The sequence below is a fragment of the Pseudopodoces humilis genome, chromosome 8 (assembly GCF_049639895.1).
Source record: "Pseudopodoces humilis isolate 2021_Gansu_Grassland_sample_001 chromosome 8, ASM4963989v1, whole genome shotgun sequence".
Classification (NCBI taxonomy): domain Eukaryota; kingdom Metazoa; phylum Chordata; class Aves; order Passeriformes; family Paridae; genus Pseudopodoces; species Pseudopodoces humilis.
Genome location: NC_142207.1, coordinates 26684204 through 26710840, shown reverse-complemented (window position 1 = coordinate 26710840; position 26637 = coordinate 26684204). Strand labels below are relative to the sequence as shown.

Here is a 26637-nt window from a genome sequence, read left to right as displayed (position 1 = left end):
GTTTGTTACAGAACACTGTAATAGAGAAGATGACATCTGGAACAAACCACAGAATATCAGCAATATACTGAAAAATGGCATGTTATACATGTTTATTATCAAATTTACATTCCACTATGAAACAACAGTAAGTGCAAAAAGCAGATGGAAAAAATACCATGAAAATCCCAGACTGTTCAAACATTGTGTGTAATCCCCTCACATAACAGCCAAATGAAGCCCAAACGCAATTACTCCCCTTCTCTGTTGCTATTCCACTGCAGTAGATGTTTAATTTTGATCACAGGTAATTTGAGCATGCAGGTATCACCGAGTTTATCAAAAACTAACAGTGAAACTAGAAAGCTTTAAGTCTGTGCTTTAAGACAATCGGAATAAGTAAATACAAGAATTCCCTTCTGTCTCTTGTAACTTGCACAAGCACAGGTAAGTTCTTTCTAGCATCTGTGTTTGACTCAAACCTGCAAGATAACAGAACCCTGCCAAAATGGAATTCTCCATTCCTTCTAGCTCTATCTCTACTCAAAGAAAAGATCTGGTGCAGGATGTCAGCCATGCAAGCTTGTCACCTCTCATCTCTCTTACGAGAGAAAAAAGCCAAATCATGCCTAGAATCACGGTAACTTCTAAAATGTTCTCAGAAACATCTTATTAAAAAAAAGGTTTATCTTCTTGGCACAAAATGGTAAACTTGGAAGTACCAATTTTCCCTTTTACTGCAAGCCAGTCATGTATATCTAAACTGCACAACCATCCAAAGGCATAAATGCATGACAGAATTTGAACACTGCACCACAGCATCAACCAACTGGATAAACACACGAACACCATGGTATAGAGGTTCTTCCATTTTCTTTTTGCCTTATGTTAAGTATCTGATGATACACCTCAGCTACAGAACAAACTGACCCCTCAACACCCACAGCATTGTTTGAACTGAGCCAGTTTATATTGCTGGGCTATGGAATAGGGAAGCATCTCCCAAGAGAAACATGCATTTAATTTATATGCTTGTAGGTTAGTTTTACCTGAACCATGGTCTGCCAAAGGAATTCTACCTTAGCTGATTTGCTACTCTGCTGATCCAACAGCTGGAGTTAGGAAGCCAGTTAGAAACACAGTGTAATACCTTCAAAAATTTATCTCTAACTCAGGTATTCCTACAGTAAACACATAAAATGGATGGACTTTTGACATGCTACACACTTCTCTGTTGGTACCAAACTGTCATGCTTTTGCTAACTTGTTTCCCTGGAATTTACAGATACACAGGAGACATACCCATCTCAGGCCACTGGAGACCAACACTGCACTCCCTCCTTTCACTCTTACTGTAGGTAGCTAGGCAAGACACCATGCACAGCTAAGTACATACAAACATAAATACTTACATGAAAAAATTAAATATTTTTCATTTAAAAAACAAAATTAACCCGTATATAGTCTTTTAAATAAAATTCACCTTTTGTAACTGTAAGATTTTGCTTAGAGAGCAAAAGGCAACTCCAGGAGTTCCTAAATATTTCTGTGCGCTGCTGACAGACAAGCTTCTGCTAAGAATCCCTGTGCAAGTTTGAAGTGGTTACACCTTATCCTTTTACAAAAAAAAAAAAAAAAAAAAAAAAAGAGTCATCACAAGATCTATAGAACTGTAAAATCAGAAAGGCCACATTACAAATTTCCCATAAACAAGAAGCTTTCTTTTCCTGCCCTACTTCACTCACCCCTGCAGCAACGAGGGTGCTGATTATGGAGGATGTGCCTTACTGCCTTACGGCAAATGCAAATTGGTGTAATTGCACTGATGTTTCACACCACACCCCAAGACAGCTGCCAGCTATACCCCACTTACATGGTACCAGGCAAGGGAAATTTAACTGTTTAATCTAATTATATGGAAACAAATAATTTTATAATGTTGATAGGTACAGTGAAAATTTACATGAAGACTAAGAAGCTGTTTCAATTCAGGTCACTAGCAACAACGACGTTTTCTTAAGTTGCACAAAACATCTGTTGTAGATTGTTCACTTATGATTAGACCCTTGGACAGGAAGGAACCAAAAAAGCAGCATGGGCAGTAATATTTTGATGATTAACACTCAGAAACCGGATTTCTAAATTGAAGTTCTTTTCTGAGTTGGAAAGTCTGCCTCAGCTATGTTCAGAACCACCCTCCCTCACTGACCACTGGATTTCAATATTCATTAAAATGCTACAAAGAACACCAGCTTTTTTCTTTCTGTTTCTATATAGAGACTGGAAAATTTTGCTCTTAATGAAATCTTTTAAACAAAATCTTGCATAAAATTAATGGATGAAAGGCATAAAGTTCAATAGAGAACTCTCAAATATACAGGATGTGTACTTGGCAAGACAAGAGACAGTTTTCTGAATTTCCAACACTTTCCTTGAAGTAAATGCCCTCCATTTAAGTCTTTAAAAAGGAACCCTGAATCAAGCACCTAGGGTTTATTTCCTTTTGCAATGCTGAAATGTGCCTGAGATATTTGTGTGTGTGTGTGTGCACAAAACTAACCTCATTTAAACAGATGCATACTACATTTCAGAAAGATTTCTTAGTTTGACATTTTCACCCCAACACACACTTTCCTGCTGATTAATTCTTATTCCTTGCACATTTCTCTGTGTGCTTTGTTCTCAAGCTCAGGAAAGAAATTAACGTCTGTTAATATCTCACTAACATAATTGCACTGTCAAAATATAAATCCTGTGTTTGTAAACTGAAGTATTACTTTCTTACACAGACCTAAAGGTTCTTTCCCCCACTTCTCAAAGTGAGGAGGAGTTCAAAAGAGCACAGTTTCTGAAACGGAAAATAAAAGAATAAAACAAAAACAAATCCAAGTTTTCACATTTGTTTGCTGCAGAGAGGAACTTGGGATGATAATGCTGGTCAGACTGACATTTTAATATTATATTTAAATGATGTAGCCTGACTGCAAACAACTAGTAAATACTATGGGTATATGGTGGAAAAAAAGAAAATGCCTACACATAAAGGTTAAAGGGTTAAAACCCTTTAATGTCTAGAATAGTCTTCACTTCTGACTAAGACAAGATGCTGAAGGGGGACTTGAAATAAAGCTTTGGTTTTACCTATCTCCCACAAAAACCTTCCTCAAACCCAAGCAATGTTTCTTTGCTCCTTGATCCCAACGCTTCTCTCTCCCACATTTTAACATGCACATACCTTCTCCAACTCTTCCATAACACACCTAACAATGCCTGTACTGGATGTTCATCCCTCAAATTATTTACTGTGCTCTAAGTCAAACACCTTTCAGGTCAGTTAGTCTTCCTTTAGTATATCCATTTTTGATGACTGTGTGCAAACAGGAGCTCCCAGTGCTCCAATCATGGCTGGAAGACTCTGGTTTCTTCTCAGTCCCGCCATTAAGTTGCTACCTGCATTTAAAAACCCAGCTGAGTCATGCCTCTGCAAGCCAACCTCTGGCCCCTGGTTCTTGCTATGGCCCTGTGTTTCTGGGGACTTGATCACCCTGGCAATGCCCAGCCTCTTCAGTCTGTCCACGAGGTTCATCTTCAGCTGGCCTACGTCTGGGACGTTACGAGAGGGCTTTAGGCCATACATTTCCTGCAAGAACGTTTCTGCTGGTCGAGAAGCCAGGAAATTCTCTGAGTGATGCACTCGAGGCTCAAACAGCGGAGGGGAAGGACAAGGTGAACGTGAAGGAGAATTTGGTGGAGTAGAAGGAATGGGAAGAGTTCGAGAGGGTTGTAGCAAAGGCAGCTTTTCTAACATGGGGCTGTCATAAACCTTGGCAGAGATGCCTCGTTCTTGCAAAAGTTTAGCCAGGCTGCTTGTGCTGCTGAAAGTAGTAGTTGAGTCTCTTCTGTTGGTGAGAAATTCTCCAATACTGAGTCTGTAAGGAACAGCTGGAGTGCTCACTACTGGGTTTCCAGTACTGCTGCCAGTATTTCCCAGTGAAAACGGAGCACTCATGGAGCTGAAAGAAAATAAAAATTAAACAGAGACTATACACACATTAGACATTTTTATACCTGCTCTTCATTTGCTTTTTAGTATACAGAAGACTCAAGAAAAACCTTAACTATTGCTATTGGCTGTGACAGCTTCAGTACTTGGGAATATTGTTCTGCAAAGTACCAATGAATTTACCTTTCTGTGATCACCTGTACTCTATTAGATAGAATATTAATATATTTGTCTAGTTAGTTTAAAAAACAATATAACAGAATCAGAAAGCAAATTATCATGGAATCTTTTCTTCCACAATAGTTATATGATACAAGGCATCTGCTACTCAAGGGTTAAAATTTACTCCAAGTTACCTTAACCTGTTTTGACTCTTACTCTAGAGAATTCTAAGTTTCCCTTTGTAATTAAACTATTTTTATTAGTAACATCCTACATCTTGCCTAACTGCCTTAGTATTTTTTAAAACTGGTCCATGTACCAAAAGCCAGGAAGCAACTGTTTAATCCTATGTAGCAACATTTAGGATGTAAGCAGTCCTCATACCTGGGAGTAACTTGAGTGACATCAGATGGGTGAAGGATCCTACAGGTAGTGAAGGTAAATGTGGAATTTGTTGAAGATAGACACTTCCCTGGATTTGAGGCTGGAACGTGAAGAATTTACATCCATTAAGGGTAAAAATACAGACATACAAGTATGAATCAAAGTTTAAGACTATGTTATTACCCCTGCTAATTTTTTTGAGTCCTTTTTTTTGAAGTACAGAAACAGCAAAGACAGCATTACCACACAGTCAAACACTTTCCAGAGAGAAAAGGACACTACTAAATAGAATCAGGAAGAAACACTACCCATGCTTCTTACCAGTGAGTGGTACTGCTGCTGAAGTAATAGGTGGCAGGAAAATCCCTGCCACTGGCTTTGCCAATGCACATTTCTTTTCCTCTGGGAAGGACTGTTGTGCTTGAAATGTTATACCGCCTTCATCCTCTTCCTCATCATCTTCCTCCAGGTCAGAGATGTGGTGCACAGTATCATCAGACAGAGGGGTAAAGCCTTTAGTAACAACACCTGGTCTTGGGTCAAGAATGGTGCCTAGGTTGGGTCGAGCAAGCTGCTGCCAATGAAAAAGGGTCTGAGATCCTGGTGTGACAAAAGAGAAGAGATTCAGAGAGCCATTACCTACTACTGTGCCAAGTTACAAGAAATGCTTTATGAAAACTGCAGCTGGCTGGTGCCCACACTGTGATCCACACATCCAATGGATGGCAATCCCAAGAAGCAGCCTAACACTTAGCACCCTCTAGGCAAGCCAAATAGGAAACGATGCTGATGAGCTCGCTGGCATGGAGCCTATCAAATAAATACTACTGCTTCCTGTTACTGCACATCATACCTAGCTATACACACCATGATTTAGCTGGCAAATATAAAATCCTTTTCTGCTAATGAGAGAAGGAATATCATCCTCTTACCTTCAATGGGTTTGACAATTTGCAACTTCTCTGGTAGGAGAACACGGAGATTACTAGAGCTGGCAGAGAGATCTGTGAATTCTGAGTTTGTACTTGGGGAAAAAGAGCTTCCTGTCGGTGTACTGCAGCCACTAGCCTCTTCTTTCTGCTCAGACAGCAAATGCATTTTTCGGTCCCACTCCTCCTCAAAGAACTGCTTCTCACTCAGGTAGTTCTGACGACGCAGGGAGAGCCTGTGCAGAGCTGTGACCAGGTCATTGTCTCCAGGGGTTCCGGGCTGGCCAGGACTGAGAGTGTCTCTGTGAGAAACATCAAATAATAATAGATATTAAGCCCATTAAATTAACTATTTCTCTATTACACAGCAGAAGTCCAGTCTGGGTTTAGTTTTGAAACAGTTCTTTTCAGAAGAAGGTAACAGGCTGTGATTCCTACTTCATATTCTTCTCAGAGCTGCTCCCTGGGACCATCTGTGTGTGGCTCTCCAAGTGATGCACACCAGATTGGAAGGGCTTTGCTGTCATAACAGCACTCGAGCGATTTGATCCAGGGATTGGCAACGGGGCAGGAAAGGAAGAGGAGCGGCTACGGATGATATTAGCAATCTTGACAGTGTCAAACACTCGTTTCTGTTGACCCCTGCAGAAAAGACAAGCAAACAAACATGGTTTTCAGAAGCAAAAAAGATGTAATAAAGAAAAATCTCTGAAAAACAAACTTTGAAAATTCTGCAGAGACCTCACTAAAGAGATGTTCAGAAAAACACGATTGCCTAAAACACTCATATCTTCAGGAGATCTACTCTATTAAGTATCAGAATTACCACTTCTTTACCTGAAGACCTGAACCTCTACTGATAACTGTTTTAGACTATTCAGAAGTATATATTTTATGGACATAATTTGTATATGCCTTCAGGAATGCATTTAGTTTATTATTTCTTGCTCAGAATTATGAGATCCACGAACAGTTCTTCATGGCTTTGAAAACTGTTACCTATCTTTCAGCTATAACATCATTTGCCTGGCAATTTTTCTCTAAATATTAGTCCTGTGGATCAGAGAATTTGGATCAAAAAATCTCACAAATTAAAGAATGAAATAACATCATTTTAGCAATTCCCAGCTTCTTCACAGAATCAAATGGTTTCAAAATTGAAAAGATTATCAAATATTACAAACCTTTTTTTATTTACAATGAAAACATAGAGGGAATATATGCATTTATGGAGTTCCAAAAATCAGTTTCACCTTAATCAATACAAGTCTATGGATAAATATTAAAATAGTACATAGAGATCTGGAAACATACTTTTGCTTGGAGAGAACAGATTCATCACCCTGACTCAATTCCTTCCGCATTGTCCCTTCAATTTCTGCTGCAAGGGAATCCTAGAGAAAAATGGAAACCATAAGAGTTGACAAATTTGGTTCAAGTCGTCCTTCTGACAATTTTAGCAGAAAATATCTATAAAAATTACCTTTAACAATCTGCATTTGTTTGCCTAGTATCAGTATGCTTTGGACAAACCCTTCTGCCTCTGAAGGAAGGGCATGTGGGACAGTTTTCCACCATAAGTACACCCATGTGTGACTAGGATGGGTTCAGTTTTCATTAGCAACACCTCCTTTTCCTTTGTGTTTCTTTACGTACTCTGTATGTTGGTTGCTTTAGTTAAGCTACAGTTTTAAGAGCACTTCTTACAAGTGTACACGAGTTATTCCATACACACAGAACAATCAACCAAAACCTGAAGAATTCCCAGATATTTTGAGTATGTGAGATGCTGTGTTTCTTAAAGAAACATTGTTGAGTTATAAAATTCACACCAACATCAAAAAAGACACTAGCATGCCTGAGTGTAAGGTATAGATCATGCCAATTCCCTTATTAAACAGAAATGGCATATAAAAAGGAAAAATAATTGCAGTGTCACAATATGTCAAGTGAACAGTTAATTTCCTAAATTTCTCAAAAGTGTACACATTGAGGAATTGAAAAACCAACACATCAGCTCCTTTGCCTACTACAAAGTAGTTCTGGCTGCAGCTCCCGCAAAGGCTCCTGTTGAGTTCCTAGAGCTGCTCACTGCCTCAGCTGTGTGTGCCAGCTGGTGTGTGCCATGCTAGAGGTGCTGGTTACCACAGGAAATGCTCCACGGGACTGCAGGTGGCAGAGACAAGCGACAGAGCTGGCTCTGCTGCGCAGCAACTTCACTTCTTCCTGGGACTCGTGCAACATCCCCAGACACTCTGCATTCCGATCTTGCAACTCGTGGAGCTGGAAGAGAAGAGAAGAGAAGAGAAGAGAGGCCATCCTCACATGATCTCTTCAGCGAGAAGACAGACTGAAACTGAATGAACTCCTACAGTAACCTAGAATGGTAGATTCTAGGTAAGATTCTTCCAGCTGCAGGGCACATGCCCTCAACTGGAATGGACAACAGTCAGCACAGCACCCGTAGTGGTTTTAGTGACAAAGCACAAAGATTCAAAAGAGGAAAAAGTATGATGAAATTCAAAGGAAAATACATAAAAAATGCAAATACACCAACTACTGATGCAAAAGAAGCAAAAAAACGAGAACTGCCTTAAAATCTTATGAACCACAGTACTATTGATATAATCAGTAATATTCACACTAAAGCACTCATTTTCTCATAGCTAAGAATAGTAAGACCTCCCTATTTGAAACACACTTCTTGACTTTTGTTCTCCTGTGAACTACAAAAATATTTGTGTAGGCTTAAATAAAATAATTATTCTTTTCCTCCAATCATATGACTTAATACACTGAAAGATTAAAATCCTACATAATTAAAAAGCAGTAGTTCCCACTCTCTCTGTTTTCCTTCTCCTGTATTCTATCCCAAACACTTCTCTAAATGTATGTTATCTGGAAGTCTTAAGTACCTCTGCTGTCAGTTGTCTCTGAGCATCTTTGGAGGCTTGTAAGTGAAGTTTCAGCTCCTCCTTCTCAATCACATTCTGAAAGCACAAAAAGGGTGCTCATCATTTTCTCAGCCGATTTCCCCAAGAGACTGATCCTCTGCCAGACTTTCCTGGAACCGCCACTCTCTTGCAATGCAACCCCATGGCTCGCCAAGTCAATTTTTGCCTGCTGTAAGCACTGGCATGCACAAGCTGCACAGACACCTGCGTGCACACAGACACTTTACCAGCATTCCCTTACTTCTTTGAGTTTATGCTGAAGATCAACAATCTGGGACAAAAGGGATGAGATCTCTTCCTGGTAGCGAATCACCTCCTCACTCTTCTCTGACAACTCCTCTGTTATTCTGGAAATCTGAGCATTTGTTTGCCCTACAAAACACAAAAGGAACTTAGTCGAGACCTTCTCCCACAAAAAAAAAAAAAAATAACCCCAAACCAAAATTAAATCCTAGAAAGGATGAGTGAAAGTCAACAACAATCTGCAAAACCACCAGTACTCTAAGGAAATCAATTCATAATACATAAAAGTAGGTGTGTTAGAATATCCATAAGGAAAAGACTAATAGTGGGGAGGAGGAGGAAAAACAGTTAATTTCAAATACAGGTCTAACATATTAAGAAATAAGCATGCAGAATCTAAAATACACATGACCAGTATGTGAAATGACCACAATAAAATAATTTCAAATGACATAATGACTCATGATCAAGGCCAGATATGGAATATGCTAGAAAAGTCTGGTTCTGAATTAATCTTTTTATTAACTGCCATTGTAAGCAAAGGCATTTTGTCAAACCTTGTGAACTGTAACATACACTCTCGATCTCGGTCACTATCTATTCCCCAAAGATCCACTGAACACAGTTCCCTGATTTTTTTTTTTTTTCTTTTAACAAGCACTTCACAAAGTGAGATGACAAAGCAACTCCAAGAGCTAAAATAATTTTATGCAGTTAGCCTTGTTTGTACACTTGCCCCGAAAGCATTGCAAAGTCACAAGAAAGTCTGATCAATCTTGCATAAAGGTCACACTACTACTTCAGTGCTTGTTATACCTCACACATTTACTGCAGAACAAGGCCCTACTTATGGGCCTATGAGCATTTAAGCTCATTCAGATACCTTTTTCCTGAAAATGCAAATTTTAAAGCTGTAGGCAACACAGCTTTAGAAGAATATTACTTCTGTGAGTCTAAATTACCTAGCATGCCTACTCATGCTATACAATTCCATAAAAAAGTGAACTCACAGACATTCTCACTGAAGGAAAATAGGAGAGCATATTTGAACTAACTCCTATTTGCAAAAGATGCATATTTTCTCGGTGGATCAGTGTAAATTAACCAACTAAGTATAAATTAATAGTATTTTATGACCATCTGTAACAAGAAAAATTAAGCAGCAACCCAGTCTTTATGGTGATTGTATAGAAAAAAATAATCTTAAATATAATTTAAGGTTATTATGCACAAAGGAAGTAATACACATCAAATGACTACAGATAAAAAAAGGTACTGCTCTTTATTTTTTCAGAATACTTAGCATGCATTTATATAAGAGTAGCTGCAATTCTTGCAAATAAGCATTCCCCAAAACAAATACAAACAACCGCTCTAAACAAATTAAGCCACTTGCTGATTTAAATGCTTTGGTTCATAACATATATTTTAAAACTAATGTGTTCATAGTTTTAAGAGTCTATACACCGACCCATTATACAAGAAGAGTATTTTGTTGATTTTCTAGTGTCTGTAGGCTTCAGTATAGGAAGTTTAAGAACATTACCTTTTGTGTTCATTTCCCCCTTCTAAACATGACACACACAGCTGAATTTTAATACCAGAGTGAGACTTGGTGAAATACAGAAACAACCTTGCTCTTGGGCAAAGGGCAAGACTTCAATGACTGGCATAAATTACTGAAGCTCATTTTTGGATTCAGGGTTAGCTAAGAAAGTTTAGGCACTAGGTATTTCACCTACCATCCTGTCATTGCAAAATACAGCCTGGATACTCACTGAGTTCTTTGACACAGTCATTGACCAGCTGCTGTTCCTTCTCTTCGTATGTAATGGTTTCTGACTTCAGATGGCAAGCCTTAGAGAAAATGATTCGTTTATCAATAACAATTTCAGTTTATCTATAAAGTTATAAATTTTTACTTCTAAAATTCTTGCAACTGAAGAGTCTCCCCACTCTCTTCAAAAATTCTATGCAACTGTGTTTTCCACCATAACTTGCTTGCCAAAATTTTACAGGTGTTTTGAGTAAAAGACAGACTGCAGAACAAAGCCTGATCTCTTGGCTCTAATAAAAAGGCAAAAAGATTTAATTTGGTAGGGAAAGTGAACTAAGATAGAAATCAGAAATAAGCAATTTAATTTGCTTCAAAAAACTTAAGTTAAAAATCTTGAAAACTGACTGATGTTAGCCAACTCTCTTACGGCACTGAAAAGCTCTTGGTAGAACAGCTTTCCTCCATATTCCCAAGTTGTCTATTTAGTCTAAATTTTCTGGGCCAGAGACTGAGTATCACATCATATGTAAACAACATGAAGCACTCTAGATTCCTACTTCCCTTTTGATTGTGAGGATGGTAATGTTACATTTAGCACAGACAGCCTTCTACACTCAGGACTGTTTGCCAGTAAGGGACTCGCACTGTAAAACTCAGCAAATGGTTTTAAAGATTATCCCAGCAAACAGTACATTTACACAAGTGCAGGCAAATACACTTCTTTACATAGTGCTGTCACATGGAAAGAAATAAAAAAAGCAAATAAAGGCTCATTGTAATTGAGGCTATTTCAAGTCACTGAAGGTTATGTTGTATCACAGAATTATTAAGCCCTGGTTGGTCTGTAAACTTGTGCAATCATATACAGGCTTACAAGCAAAGTAAAGGCAACCTGATCTTCTCTTTCTTATCCTACAGCACTACTAATGTACCCAGTTGGTCTTAGGGAGTTTTAGGAAGAATGTGCATCTCAGGCTGAGTATTTTGGACACAAAACAAGGGCAGAAGTGTATTTTGTTGACATTAAAAGAATCTAGTCTGGTACTGGTATAACAAGCTTATATTGGGAAAGACTCACATAAAAAGTCAAAACACCACACACAAAATAAACAACATCCCCTTTCCTTAGAGGCAACAAAAAGTACCCAGTTTTAAACAATGTCCTATTTTACAAGTTCCACTCTTCACTACCAAAAAAACCCATTACATCTGTAGATTCCAGTTCTTGGAACCTTTACTGTTGGTTCCATTTTATAGCCATTTTTTGTCTGGCCATTTAATCTCTGTCCTTCTAATGGCACATCTAGTGCCTGTATTCAAGTTTTATACACATGAGAGACCAGTTAAAATAGAGAAACTCATCACATAGTCACAACTAAGTGTCTCTTTAAAATAATTTAAGTGAAAGCTTATTAACCCTTAAATATCTTCTGACCAAAACAATGGCAACAGAATGGAATTCCCCAAATACTCCTGCTCATTGCAGTCAGATTTATATCAAAACAAACTCCATTAGCTTGAAGGCCTGATGTGTCCAAGTACTTTTGCTGGGTGCTTACATATGTTCCCATACATTTTCATGTATCACAACTGCACTGAGAACAGACTGCTAGAGAACTCTGGGGACAATAAGGAATGAGGGAAACAGAAGGATGTGAGCATGGAGGGAACGTGCACAAAATAGCCATGTGCTTCAAGAGAAACCCTGGCACTGGATTGTTAAGACCCTGACTCATTTCACACCCAGCACATACAGCACACGCCGCCAGCCGGATGTACCTTGGATCGCAGAGCCAGGTTCTCCTCCTCCAGCTCTCGGAGTTTGTCCTGCAGGACATCCAGCTGCAATGGATCGTGGGAGACAGTGAAAGACTCGTTGAAACGCAGTGGTGTGGAACAGCTGGAATCTGTCTCGCTCTCCTCAGAAGCGATGGAAACGATACGCAGCAGGTCATCCTTCTTTGACAGCTCATGCTGCAGCTGGTTAACCTAGAGCAAGTGAAGATCACCACCACGTGAAATACACTTTACATATACAATATCATACTGTATTATTTATGCAGCCTCTTGAACACCACTGCTCCTGAATAGCTCTGTTTTTTTCACAGGAAGTTTGCAAAATCCTAATTTTACCACTGCAAGGGAGAGTGAAAATTCAAGACACCACAAAAATGAACACCAGAACCTACTTTTAAAATAGTTTACTGCAAAATCATTTTCCAGCTGCCTTGATGCATTATTTCATTATAACATGCTAGCTATCGTTTTGATTATGACCATTACCCTGAATTGCTGTTTCTGGAGCGAAGGATTGAGAGACAACTATTTACATGTACAGAGTGGGACCCTCCAGGCTGCACATTAAATGATCTGTAGGACAATTAAAAAAAAAAAAAAAAAGAGACAGATCTCATTTAGATAAAATCTATTTTGCCTATCTACATTTTTAGATGAGTACCTAAGTTTATGCTGTCCTGCAGCTGATTATGAGTACATCCTTGTTACCAGCATACTGTTTTATACAAGCAGCTGAAGCCATTTCACTGTAGCTTACTACATCTGTTGACCACAGGGTTATTTGTCAACTATTTAATTCTTCTTATAAGAAAGAAAAACAAAGAAAAGGTTAGATTAAGAATCTGTGCTTAAAGGAAGAGATGGAATGAAGATTGGAATTCACTTTTCATTACATTTTATTTATTCATTTGTTTACTCTTAGTGTAAGCACCCCATTAACCAGCTCATTTTCTCTTTCCTCACTTATGAAGTTGTTATATAGTAGCACTTATATTAGATACCAATCTCTTATTTTGACCAATCTCTTATTTTGACTTATACTAGTCCATTTTTAGTTTAACGGTGGGAAATGAGACTGATGATCTGATGTACCCTAATGATATCTAACATTTTCATAATTTCTCAGTAATTACAATATGTTGTCTTCTTATTTAATTCCTGGACTGCAAAAAGTGATCGAACAATGATTAGGAGAATGACATCTAAGCACACTTCTGTAGTCAGAGAGCACCAATACCCCTTTCACTACAAAATGATATATTTCTATTAATCCTGTTACCACCATCATAAATGGAAAAAAAAGAAAAAAATGCAAAAAAGACCTAAATCAAGGAAAAAAAGAAAGAAAAGTGACCACTTACTCTGTCTAGAGTCTGTCCTAACTGCTCTTCCAGTGCTTCATTCTGTTCCATCAACAGATGGTTTCGCTTAAGGAGGGCTTGACCAATTCGCGCTGCCAGTTCCAGGTCCCGATCTTTCTGCTCACAAAATGAGAAAAAATGTTTCCTTTTGGTCATGTAAGGTTTAAATTCAGAGTAGTTTTACATTCTCCTAGATATTGCTCAATGCATCACCACTCTGAGATCCCCATTCACGCTCAAATGGATCAACACTAGAAAAATAGTGTTTGAATATAGAATAATAGAAAATTATTAATGCTTCATCACTTGGATCCAGAACACATCCACAACTGTGGTTTTTGATACAGCATATTCTCTTCCATAGCCATTTGCAGTAGGAGGGGAAAGCACCAAACCTGGGGATATTTCTGGGTTTTGTGCTGAGTACAAAGACTATGTGGGCCCTGTTGAATCACACACACACAAAAATCACATTTACTTAGGCCTGTGGCCTTCCCAGTGACACTTTCTCCAGAACGGACTACTCAGCTTAAACACTGGTGAAAGGGTAGAAGCAGAAGAGCAACAGGAAATCAGAAGAAAGCTGTTTCTTTCTTACACTCACTGGCTTCATGGGTGCCCATAATTTCATTACATTTTGTTTCTGAGATGGTGCAAGCAAATGGGCAGCTTCTCATTACCCATGTGTTTGATAAGCAGCTCTTGAAGATAACTTCATGGTCAGCAGCTGAATAAAGCTCTCCCTCAAACACATTCCCTCAATTGTATTTACACAGAGACAAGCATACCTCAGCTAACAGACGTTTGACCATGTCAGCTTGACTGTAGTCTTTCTGCTCCACATTATCTGTGCCAAGAACTGAAGAGAGACAAACATGCTTATTTCATTGACAGAAAGACAAGAAGATTGTGAGAAGTGGGAGAACTGAACTCAGGGGATGTTGTTTATATACAAATACAGTACTTGGTTGATGTAGCTAGCAGAGGCTATGAAAATGCATCTTCAGCTTCAGAAATGTCAAACAATACTTATTTGGGAGACTGATAAATGAGGTATTACATTTACAAAATGAAAAAAAAACTCCTAAGAGCAATTAGCAATTGAATCCTCCAGCCTGCTGGGGAGAGGAGGAAGAGTATATTGGAGCATATCCAAATATAGTTGAACACATACTTTAACCCTGAAGCAAAATTCCCACTAGGCTGTGTGACAGCTATATGCAGGAAGTATGGAGACTCCTGAGACTAGTCATGGAAATACATTTATTAAGGGCTTGGCCATCTTGGAAACAACTAAGAAATAAAATAATGTATTTCTGCATTTTAGATGTAGCAGTAAATGCTATCTTAGTAATCAAATTACTCCAACGTTTGAAGAGTTTGCAAAACTATTAAAAAACTGAGAAAGAATAGGATTGGACAAACAGGACTAAGTGAGGAATGCATGAAGAATTTGTGATGCCTCTGAACAAAACACAGTGCTAAAACTGCAAAGCATTGGTTTGCTCTAGTTCATGTCCCGATCAAAAGAAGATGGCAGTAACAAAGGCTTCTTAATTACCTTGTGCAAATTTGTGAGATCCGTCCAAGGAGGAGGAAGGAAGTTCAATAAGAGCTAGAGTGACAGATAATGAAAGATACAGAGGGGAAAAAGAGGACAAAGAGGAGAAAGAATTAAAATGTAAGGAAACAGGTGGTTTTCTGACATGCATCTACCACAATCAAAAAATAAATGCATGTGCAAACATAGGTTTTGCACTATTAACACCTTCTTAGACCTTTTAGGAAACCATTTAATCATAATTTCCTTCAGAAGCAGAATTATACATCTCTCTATCAGGTGATAAATGTTTGTGCTAAGCTCAACAGCAATTTGCTATTTTTGCTTTATGATGTCAGAATCACTAAAGTGAAGAAGCAGCAATACAAATTTAAAAATTACAGAACCATCTGCTTCAGCTGAAGGTTTAAGTTAACCTGTTTTGAAACTAATTCCATCACCACTAAACTGCAAAATGGGATTATTGTGGGTTTGATCTCAAGATTTCCTTCACTCTTTTACCTTGTTTAAATCTCATTCTTACTCTGCATACACAATGGTATAGATTACCAGTTTGTCCTGATGGGACACTTGTGGCTGGGTTCTTTTTTCCCCTTGGACTGAGATTGATGAGAAAGAGGCAGTTTTCTTGTGTTCAGACTTGGTTGTTTATTCTTCTCTTATCTATATTACACGTATACAAGGCACAAGGAGCTACATGCACTAAGATAGAGAGGTGCAAAATGGCTAACAAAGAACTTCTTCAACGTCTTTTATATGTCTATTTATCCCACTAACAAATGCCAAGTAAATTATTTTTCTTAGTGACCCAATGACCCAACACCTGTGTGCTGCACTGCAGCACTTTTTATCCAATCACTTAATACTACCCAAAAACTTTTAGAAGAAGAAGATGAAGAAGGAAGAAGAAGGAAATGAGACAACGCCCTAATTCCTCCATCTTGCCTCTTATTTTCTAAACTAGCTTAAACTTTAACTTTTTCACCCAGTGACTTAAGAAAACTCTATAATTTACACACACTCTAAGTTTTTCTATTTAACTTTAACAGTTGTTTCCAGGGTGTTATATGAAATTCAGTGCTTTCTTGCATGTCAGAACCAGGTATCAGAGATACCTGTGCCGCTGACTCCAACATCAGTTCTTTTCTTTGTTTGTTTTGTTGAGAACTACAGACTTAGTTATGAGATACTAAAGTGCACACTAACTTCATTTACATATGTTACATAAGCTGTCTATACCCTTTACACACATTATGCCCACAATTAACCTTTTAAAGCATTACACTACAGCTATGCTAAGATCAAAACCAAGTTGCAGTTTAGTAACAAAAGAAGCATTTTTGTAATCTTGAAAGATAGAAGAACAGGAAGAACAACACAGATGGAAAAGTTTTACTGTTTGTCTAAAAGCTTAAAAGAAAAATATATCAAAGTAACAAACCAAATGCTTTTCATCATCAAGTAGATCAGTAGGCACAAAAACCCAGCACATGCTGTTTAAGTATGCAGGAACTTTGAACTTATAGCACTGTCACTTACTAATTGTACTTCTAAGCATGGAAAAAATAAAAACTCTCCGCTAAATTCAAAGTACCTATCTATCAGTAGCACAAAGTGCACTTGGAGGACAATTTTACTGTATTATTTGGTTGCTGATACTGGCTGCTGAAAGGGGACTCCAAACTCATCCAGCTTATTAGTGTTTGGAAAATTCACTGCACTTACATAACTAAGTTACAGCCATTACAGGCAGAATATTATAGCCAGTTCTCCTGTGCTAACTATTCTTAGCAGGTGATTTCAAGTTACAAGTTTCTATCCAGTCCCTTTAATAAAAATTTACACTAATTCCATAAGAAGTTACTCAGGTAGGTAAGTTCCTAAAATCAAGAGCAAATATCTTTACTCTGATAACTAAAATCACAGAACCGACAGCTTTGAAACTTAGCTCTAAGTAAATTTTGGTGTTTTCTCTCAGTTCAGGATCAAAACTATACACAATTTATTAGAATTCTGTCTTGAGAACACATGCATGTGCAATACTCACCTTGCCAAGTGAAAGTTGCAAGCAACTCTTCATTTTGGTTAAAATTCTTGTTATGTTGTGCCATGACCCTTTATTCACACATACCAAGTGGTTCCAAATAATTCAGGACTTCTTATGCTAGCACAGTCAAAGCCAAAAACATTCTTCCACCTCACTGAAAACACTGCCAAGTGTGAACCCAACTGGTTATGGGAGAGACCTTCTTATAGGCAGCAGCAGCCATAAAAAGAGGAGGAGCTGAAGTGCAATAACTGCTGTGTTGTTCTGGGGCTTTTTTCTCAACTAAAAATTCACTCAAACCATCTATTTAGCATTCTCTCTTGAAAAAAATTACAAAAATATTTCCATACATATACAGAGGGAGGAAGACACACAGTTAAAACTACATGTCATGCTTCATGTCACATTTATTCCCAATTGCAGGCAACAAAGAAAGATTAAAATTTTACCTAACAAGCTATTCAACTATAATTATAACTAAAATTTGATTTATATCTGTATTTGTCTGGGACCTTCCTGGTATGCCCCTGTAGGTTACTAGTCTCAAAAAAGCTACTATGATTTCAAGTGTAACCAATGTCTGGGCAATTTCTAGAAGAAACATAAACCATATTTATCTTTTATCAGCAGTTACGAAAGTGTCCTTAATTGATACAAGAATTAGTTTTGTATGTTATGCTTAACAGCTACATTTTAATTCAATTTCAGTCACTGTTCCAAGAAAACATTTATAGTTTAAAAAACTCCTACAAGCAGTTTACTGTTTTCACAGGACACTTTCTCTATTTGAAAAGAACTTCCCTCTGGGAGAAATAGGAAGACAGCCCTTTCTGCAATACATTGACAGCCAAATAATACACAACAGGCTTCATGAAAACTTTGTTGATAAAACCCCTCCCTCTCCCTGCAGGCTGAAAATGCAAGTTCACACTGACCAAAGTTCCTTTGTAGCCCTGTGCTTTGTCACACGGGTGAGGTGCTGAGCAGAAAGCTTCAGCAGAGCTGTGTTTCATGCCAAGCTCCATCCAGCACGGATAGACTCTGATCCCACCTCTCTATGATTAACACTTGGAGGCAAGTACACACCCCACCAACTGCACAACTGCTTCCAGTGAACTACAAAAACATTCACTTGACTATAAAATCATTTATGCTTGCAATATTATTATCAGAAACAGACTGAGCAACAAACATTAAGCAGCTTTCCAATTACTTTCCACAGTTAAAAGAGTTCAAAGCCTGCAAGGTCAACTCATAACAAGATCACTCTAAATTGTTGAGTACTGCATTCTTGGGAGATAATGTTTTAGTCTTCCTTACTCCTTTGCTATGCCCTTGGGAAGTTTAAACTACAAAGAAAAATGACAAAAAAAAAAAAACCCTTCAGAGGTGGCATGTACAAGGAAGAGGTAATCATTACAGATTGTATATAAATAACAAGTTCACTCTTCTGTGTGGTTTGTTCCAATTCACGGAGGAAACAGGACCTCCCCACTTCTTTGAAGAGATTACAATGCATTCTCCTCACAAGAAAACACTCAGAAACTACCAGCAAGTAAGTGTACAGTTCATTCAGCAACTTTCTATACATTTTCTTTTCAACAAATTAAAGGTTTCTTCATGTGATTGAAGCTGTCCATTTTCTTCTTTACCATTTGATAAGTTTAGGAATAAGTTACTTAGTATTTTTAGAACTGGAAGGCAGTGATCAACATTGATCTAGTACCCACCTATCTGCCATTCATCCCTTTTCTATCTCCAGAAGAAACCACTGACAGCATTTCACAAGCATTGCTGACATCAAACATCAGGGGAATATCACCAAATCAACCACAGCACCATTAATATTCCTGAAAAACAGAGCTGCTGTACACTGATATTTCTTGTATTACATCTCTTCTAGCACAATGCTTTGTTTCTAGATAATTGTACCTTCAATATTTGGGGAAATAAGTACCGACTCACTCATGTAATGGAAGGAGTCCTCCTCATGAGCTGGAGAAGCGATCTCTGGCAGCCGGCCATGGCAAGTTGTGGGCTGAATCCAGTCTGGATTTTCATACAGGTACAGAGAGTCCACTCGTAACTTGTAATCTGGCAACTGCTCCTCCAGCATGCTCACCAGCTCCACCTCAGGAAGGTCCTCATTGGAGCAGCCATCTGAAAGAGTAAATGCCAGTAACAGTGTATTGTTAAATATATGTAAAATTTAATAGTGTTGCTACATTACTATACATTTTATGTACTAAAAAATACTGCATAAATCTTTGGTGGATTTGGAAATAATTTTTCTGTACCAGGCAAAATACCAGAATACTTACTGAATCAATACTTGATTTATACTGCAGTACTTTTAAGTTCCTCACTCCCAGCTGACCTCAGAACTTACTGAAAAGATGGTATACTGTGTCCCTCCAACTTCCTGAATATAATGTATGTAATGAGTTTAAATTTCTAGCTTTTCCTCTTCATTGAGATAAAACACAAACCTACATTTTACCAGCTATTGATTTCCTAAAAGTGTCATTGACTTTTCACAGTTGTTACGCTTCCCTTTTCTGAAGGAAATTCGCATTTTTCTTGTTCTTCTGTTTTATGCATTGGTTTGATAAGGAACATAGATGTAAACAATCTAAAAGTAAGTAAAATCAACTGAATACTGCTTTGAAATCAGGGAACAAGTATAAAATTACATTATCATCCTTATGGAATCACACTCTGAGAAATAAGATACTGTAACCCCTGCAATCAAAGTTTAGGTCTTTCTGTGTTGCAGGGTGTTATGTGTGTCCCTTAATATCTTCACAATTATTGCAAAAAAAACCCCATTAAGATGAAATTCATAAAATATCAATGGTATGCAATGATTATCTTTGCAAGATTTCCACTCAAGATGAACACTGTCTGCAGTATCTTTCAATGGAAAAACCACTGATATTGACTATTAACAGTGAGAATTTTACAAACAGTACTTTACAGCGCACACTGACTTTACCAGTGAGTCAAATGGACCCACTGTTGTCGTTCCTCTGCAATATCACATAAGCAAAGTACAAAGATTGTGAAACATAAGGTTGTCTTCAGTTTGGTGCTTTATGACATGTTAGACACATTCAAGATTTGTAATAGTAATTCTTCAACTTACCAGGGACGCTCTCCAAGCCCCTGGGATCAAAACTCATGAGTCCTTCCTTCACAGTTCACTTCCTTGGAAAGAGCATTCTGTAATCAAACTGTGCACCATTCCTTTATTGCTTTGGTAAAAAGAGGGCTTTGGTTTTAGAGACAGAGTAAGTGAGAGCCATCAAGACTCACAAATCTGGCATCAACTCACTTCTGTAGGCTGGTTCATATTCCAGATCTACTGCCATCTTAGGACATGCTTATTTCATCTGGGCTACTACTGATCAGTAGAAGTATTCCATATAAGCTTCAACAGCTTCTCAGCTCACCCATCACCTAAAAATAAAACAAAGAGAACACTAAAATTTAACAGATTTCACTCTTTCAAGGGAGACAGGTAAATTGGTGTGACTTTGTCTCTTTTAGTCTGAATTTCCCCTCTGTACTATAATTAATTATTATTAAAAAAAAAAAAAAAAGGCAAACAAGCATTTTATTTGCAGTCTACACAGTACATGTAAAAGGTAACATTAAAATATGTTTTCTCCCTGCAGACATCTCACCTTAAACATGGACTCACTTAGTCAAATATCTCTTTGTCTGTACTATTCATCTTCTTTCATACAATATTTAGTGTATTCAGGTCATTCACTGAAATGAAGGCATTTCCTTTTTATGCTAACAGACAGCAGCTCCAACTAAACAGAGATCTTCTTCAGGCCACTACATTTATTTAAAGTGATGGGTTCTAAAGGCAAGATTTTAAAAAAACATCACCCTTAACATTTCTATTGTTAAACAATTTAGTTTTTATACAACTGTTTGCTTGAGTCACTTTTCCTTTAGGAGTCTGTTAACTAAAAATTGCACCTATCAGAAATTTGCTTTGTGGATCATGATAAAATTTGTGTTTTCTCTTCAGCAGGGACTCATGTAAACCAGAGAATGAAACTACTGTGACTAATTCAGATAAGCTATCAGAAGAGTTTAATAAAGTAAAAATATGCTTTTCCTTCGTCAAGACTGATTAATCACCTTTCATATAAAACAGTAGTTCTAGAAAGATATAAAAGTGAAAGCAAGTGTCATTTTCCCTCCTCTGGCATTCAGTTAACATAAAATTCTCTTAAAATCTAACATTAACTCAACAGTTTCCCCAAGATCTCAAATCATCAAGCACAACAATCAGAGGTTTGTTTTGCTGTCTGTAGCAACCTCTCATTTGACAAGATTAAAATGGACAGTGCAGGAGCTTTTTAAAGCAAGCCTGGAGCCTGCCAGTTCATCTGCTTGTAGACTTTGGCATGAGATCAAAAAAGAACTTTCTTCCATTACAGTCAGCTCATACTTGTGAGCAGTATCTTCTTGTTTTGTCATTGATTTCTTTATGTATGTACTCTGCTTATCAGTTTTAATTCTTATGCATTTAAACACCTAATAAAAAAGAAAAACTTGAGATTTCAGAAACATTTTCTATATGAATGTATAGATTATTCTAGCACTTTTTAGAAGTTTGGGGTTTTTTTTTTCCTAGAGGCTATTTTATAAATGGATTGCTGAAAAGCATGAACTATACATACTTCTGTCTCTAAAACAACTTAATACAGCAAAATAAAAGACATTTAAGAAGACTGCTGTAGATCCACATATGCGAATGACTATTTTGTAATAAGAACAGTCACTATATAGCTAGACGAAGTTCAACAGCATAGGACAGTTTCTTCACAACTCTAACTCAGTCTTTTACCTCTGAGTTTTAAAAATGTAAAAATAAATGCTGCTACTTCTCAAGATTGGTTTTAATCTCTCCTCTAAGCACAAAGCAGAAGCACTATTTGTTGCAGGTCAATCTCAGTTCAGCCAAAGAGAAGAGAAAAAAAAAAAGGTGATTTGGCTAAATGTTTTCTAGAGCACCAGGCCAACACCAAGCTATTGAATTGAAAGGACAAACTCATTTGTAAAATCTTTGAGAAGTTTACTAGATAAGCAAACACCATAAAAGTTAATGCTTGCATTTCCAGTGCCTCTTTTATCTTTAGTTTCCTCTACTATGGGGCAACTTCTGTAGAAATTCAAGCACTGGGCAGTTCCACCCTGAAAGTGACTCCATGAGACTTCTACACTGCAGCTATAAACCTATTTCCTAACTGTAGATTCCTCCTGCAAGCCACAACTATAATTAAATGCATTTAAATAAAACCCATAAAATTTACAATGTGGCTTTAAAATATATGACCATGCTATAAAAAGATGGACTAGAAATAAAAATCATGCAGAAAGACATGTCCAAAAGGGAAGCCAGAAAACTTTCTCAGGTACTGGTTTTAATCTTTATTTATAAAGATTATTTCCACTGTCAATTTACTATATTCATTCTACACCAATCTACATCTTATTAGTTTTGTCCCCCTACTCCCTCATAGGCCAATTTCCCATTGGTGTTCATGTCTTTTACTAATAGGTTAACTGAAAATGAAAAAAACAAGGGAAATTCAAATATTGGGGAACAACCCATATGCAGGGGTGGTGCTTCTCAGAAGGCTTCCTTCAATCCTTCAAGGAAGGGTCATGAGAGATGGAAATATCAGACAACATTTTATATACATAATACATATATACCTATCTCAATCTCAGTATTTCTGTACTCTCTAGATTAAATTTTACTCCCAAATGTGTGTCTCACATTTCAGCTATCATTTGGCTCCAAACAGTGAGCCAAAACCTGGGGTACATATACACATATATACACAGGGGGTACATATACACTTCTTGTAGAAGTGGGAACTATTCCTACACCTTCTGTATCTGCCCTAGGGAATCCAAATTGCTCTAAAGAGACTTTATAAATTTTTCCTTCAGTGAGTCAGAACACCCTAGTGAAGATTAACTTGAAAAAGAAATACTGACTAAAGCCTTAGAGAAAGATATAATAGTTATGAAGCATTAAAAATTGTTCTTGCCTTTCTAAGTAACACTTTAAGCAATTTCAGATGGATGAAGAAAGAGTTGGGGCACCTCAAGATAGGATATAATTCTGAAGACATTCTACCACTAGAGAACTCCAAATCTGAATTATGAGAAAGATGAGGGAGTTGCTTTGCAACTGGAAACTACAGACAACTGTACATGTGATTTCTCTGGGCACAAAAAGTTAAAAATGCATGCAAAATATTGGCATCTATATTGACAATATCAAACTTCAACAAAAATAAACTGTTATTCCTGCTATTTTGCATTTATTGAGAGCAAATGTACTTGGAAAGACTAAACTAGGTCTGCTCCTCTGTACAGTTCCAGGATGCAAGACATTAGGCCACAAGTAACACAAACAAAATTTTGACAACAAAGAAGATTCTAACTTGATTAAGAGAGAAGACAACACCCATTTTCCAAAAGCAAGCCAAGTAAATCATTATACTCAGATGCCAAGTTTTACTGCCATGTAAGTATGCAATTAAAAAAATTGTATCAAGTCATTAACACAGTACTTTTTCCACTGCTAAAACTGGAATGCTGTCAAGCCAGCTAATAGCAATCAACATATTCTGCATTTCAAGGTTAATGAAACAGTTCTATTCTTATAGCAAACATGACCACACTGAATTGGTGCCAAAACATTCCTAGGACTAGTGCTCAAAAGCAGAGGCCAAATTCAACACCATCCAGTAGAAGATGAAGGACAAAGGATTGTCAACTGAAAAACAAATCTATGTGAACACAAACTTTGCCTATCATAATTAACATTTGTTGCATGCCTAACACCTTGTTATTTTCAGCCAATACTATCCCCTAAGAAATCTATTTAGTGCTTGTGTTCTTCTCATGTAAGGGAAAAAAAATTAAAACAGTATGCCAACACAATCCTAAAAACAACCATAATAATCATAAACAACCCTGCAACAGACTTTCAATCATATAAAAATGGTATAAGAAACTGTAAGAAAACAAACAAAATACCCCTCCCCCCCATCTTCTGGATTGTTTTGCTTTTGGAATGGGGGTAAGGCTTCAGTGGGGAAGCTGGAGAACACCTCCTGGAGAATGATGAATCACATGGGGATCATGAAGCTGGCCACAACATTCCCTCATCCTATTTCATCTGCAGTTCTGCCTAACCAGGTTCACTTATTCTCCTTGTCTGTCATTTGTATTAGCTCATATTCTCCGAAGTGGCAACACTACCTGTTAAGTACATCTATATATGCTTTATGTACATGTATACATGCATTCTGTTGAATACCACAGCTTGAAAGTTAACATTAAAGTCCTACACATTTGGAGGTTGTCTCTATCATCCTTAGTACAATGTAAAAACAGCAAATGCCTAATTGAAGCCTCCCTTTGTCTGAAACTATAAGTGTTAGCTACATAAAAGACACACACTATGTTTTATTAATTCATTTTCTGTAAATGTACAAGCAAAACATTACTGTCTATGCATATTTTCTATCAAATTTTCTCTTTTCAGAATAAATTATGTATATATGTAGTAATGTTATGATCTCAAAGGAATCAAGAATTATCATGGATTGCCTATATATTAGTTAGGGTATAAAATACAATAAAGGCTCTTGCGGCATTCTGCTAATGCCTCATTCTGCTATGTTCTCTGCTAATATTTCATTATAAAGTTTGTAATCAGCTCCTTTTAAAACTCAAGCTTGTTTTCTATAAAGTATACTTGAAGGGAACATGAATAACATGTAACTGAAATCACTAACACTTTCAATGGATGCATGGCTGATCACCCCAAAAAAGTAGTTTCAATTCCTTGACACAGACCCCAGCCAATGCTCAGCATTTTAAGCTATAATTCAGTATTAGAAATAATCAAACTGATCTATACAGCTCAGTCACCAGAATATCACTAGCAATCAAACCAGCAAAAAAGATGTCTTCTTTTTTGTAGCCATCTCTGTGAAAATGCTCTGTTTGTGTTTTCTTGGAAGACTAATCAACAAATCACAATTGTTATTCCTGAAAGACAGCACTTCAACTGCACAATATTAATTCCACAAGCCCGCTAATAGAGGCAAACCACCATCAGGAAAGTCTGTGGTTTCCCAATGCTCTTCAAACTACATCTTCAGATACTCCTAACAGAAATTCGATAAACATATACAGCTCTAATAATCACACTGCCATTACAGAGTGGAAAAATTGCAGGTATTGGAAAATATTTTTTTTTCAATTTAGCTTCAGTGTCAGAAGTGTAATTAAAAAGAAGTTCTGCCTATTTTTACTAAGAACTACATCTTTTGAACGAAAACAAGTATCTGAAAACAAACCTACCATCGACTGTTACTTTCTAATGTTGCTTTATTAGTATATCAGATATCTGCATCAGACTGTCATAATCAGTCGAGAATAACTGTGAAACATAACCAAGAAATAGGTACCTATGCAACAGCTGAAGACTGCATTAAAAATAAAATACGAGCATGCCACTCCACTTACATTTCTCCACTAGCACGGTCGACAGAGTAAATGACATTTACTGACAGATATTTGTACTCCAGTTTAATCAGCTGATAAAAATGTAACAACGTGATTACGAAGTTGCTAAAAGCCAGAATTCCCTTGCCTTCCTTACACAAGCAGGACAACAACTAAGATGTCACCAGCAAGGGCTGCCTCGTGCTGGCGGTGACAGAACCCTCCAGGGAGCCCCCGCTCGCAGACGGGCACCCCGGGCCGCTGAAGGTCACCCCGGCCACCGCCTGCGGGCACCGCCGCCCCGCAGCCCACGCTTACACCGAACAGAGGGAGCTCAACGCAGCGCTACGTTACATCAGAGCATCACCACCGCCGAAAGAGTCCTGTCAGCTGCCAACCCGGACAGGCGCCGGAATTCCTTCTCCGCTCGGAACCGCGGGGCTAGCCCCGGACACCGACTCACGCTCGGGCCACAAGCTCCGACCCCAAGCAGCCGCAGGGAAGCCGCCGCACGCCCGGCGCGGCCCGCCGTACCTTCCGGCCCGGGTGGTGCCGCGGCCCGGCGGGGAACGGCCCCAGTGGCGAGAAGAGGGAGGGTTAACCCCTGCAGGGGTGTGAGGCACGGAGCGCGCCGCTCGCCCGTGAGGCGGCAGAGCAGCGCCGGGCCGGCGCCGAGCTCTCGCTTACCCGCCCCACGCTGCGCTCCCTCCGGCACCGCTCCTTCCCGCCGCAGCCCCGCATGCAACACAGCGGCGACTGAGGAAGGGCCCCGATGGCTTCCGCTCGGTTCCCGCCCAGAACTACAGCCCCCGGCGGGCCCCCGCCAGTGACGAGCCCCACAATGCGCCGGGCCGCGTGGTACGAGCGGCCCCCGCCGCTGG

The 26637-nt window shown here is 38.2% G+C and overlaps 1 protein-coding gene across 7 annotated transcripts; it reads right to left on the bottom strand.

Moving 5' to 3' along the window:
- Positions 1-65: 65 nt before the first annotated feature.
- Positions 66-26564, bottom strand: TRAK2 (trafficking kinesin protein 2). Of its 7 annotated transcripts, none has more exons than XM_014249594.2 (18): positions 26444-26564; positions 20532-20656; positions 20343-20430; positions 19163-19357; positions 15151-15204; positions 14378-14448; positions 13590-13706; positions 12211-12420; positions 10433-10511; positions 8653-8783; positions 8373-8447; positions 7603-7740; positions 6772-6851; positions 5896-6099; positions 5461-5759; positions 4850-5128; positions 4529-4628; positions 66-3992 (listed from the first exon to the last, which is right to left on the bottom strand). In XM_014249594.2, the coding sequence occupies exons 3-18, from the start codon at positions 20377-20379 to the stop codon at positions 3314-3316; spliced, it is 2748 nt and encodes a 915-aa protein (XP_014105069.1). In that variant the 5' UTR covers positions 20380-20430; positions 20532-20656; positions 26444-26564; the 3' UTR covers positions 66-3313. The 7 variants fall into 7 exon arrangements, with proteins under 7 accessions (XP_014105069.1, XP_087914954.1, XP_014105070.1 ...); XM_088058828.1 differs by having other exon boundaries at positions 20343-20404; XM_014249595.2 differs by having other exon boundaries at positions 7606-7740; positions 20343-20656.
- Positions 26565-26637: the final 73 nt, after the last annotated feature.

What these genes read in the sequence shown, in the direction of transcription:
- TRAK2 (XM_014249594.2), bottom strand. Translation starts at nt 20,379, where the DNA reads ATGAGTTTTGATCCCAGGGGCTTGGAGAGCGTCCCTG. An exon ending in GGACTCCTTCCATTACATGA is followed by an intron (nt 15,205 to 19,162) that starts GTGAGTCGGTAC and finishes CTGTCACTCTAG; the next exon opens with CTCTTATTGAACTTCCTTCC. An exon ending in TTCAGCATAAACTCAAAGAA is followed by an intron (nt 8,448 to 8,652) that starts GTAAGGGAATGC and finishes TTGTGCTTTCAG; the next exon opens with AATGTGATTGAGAAGGAGGA.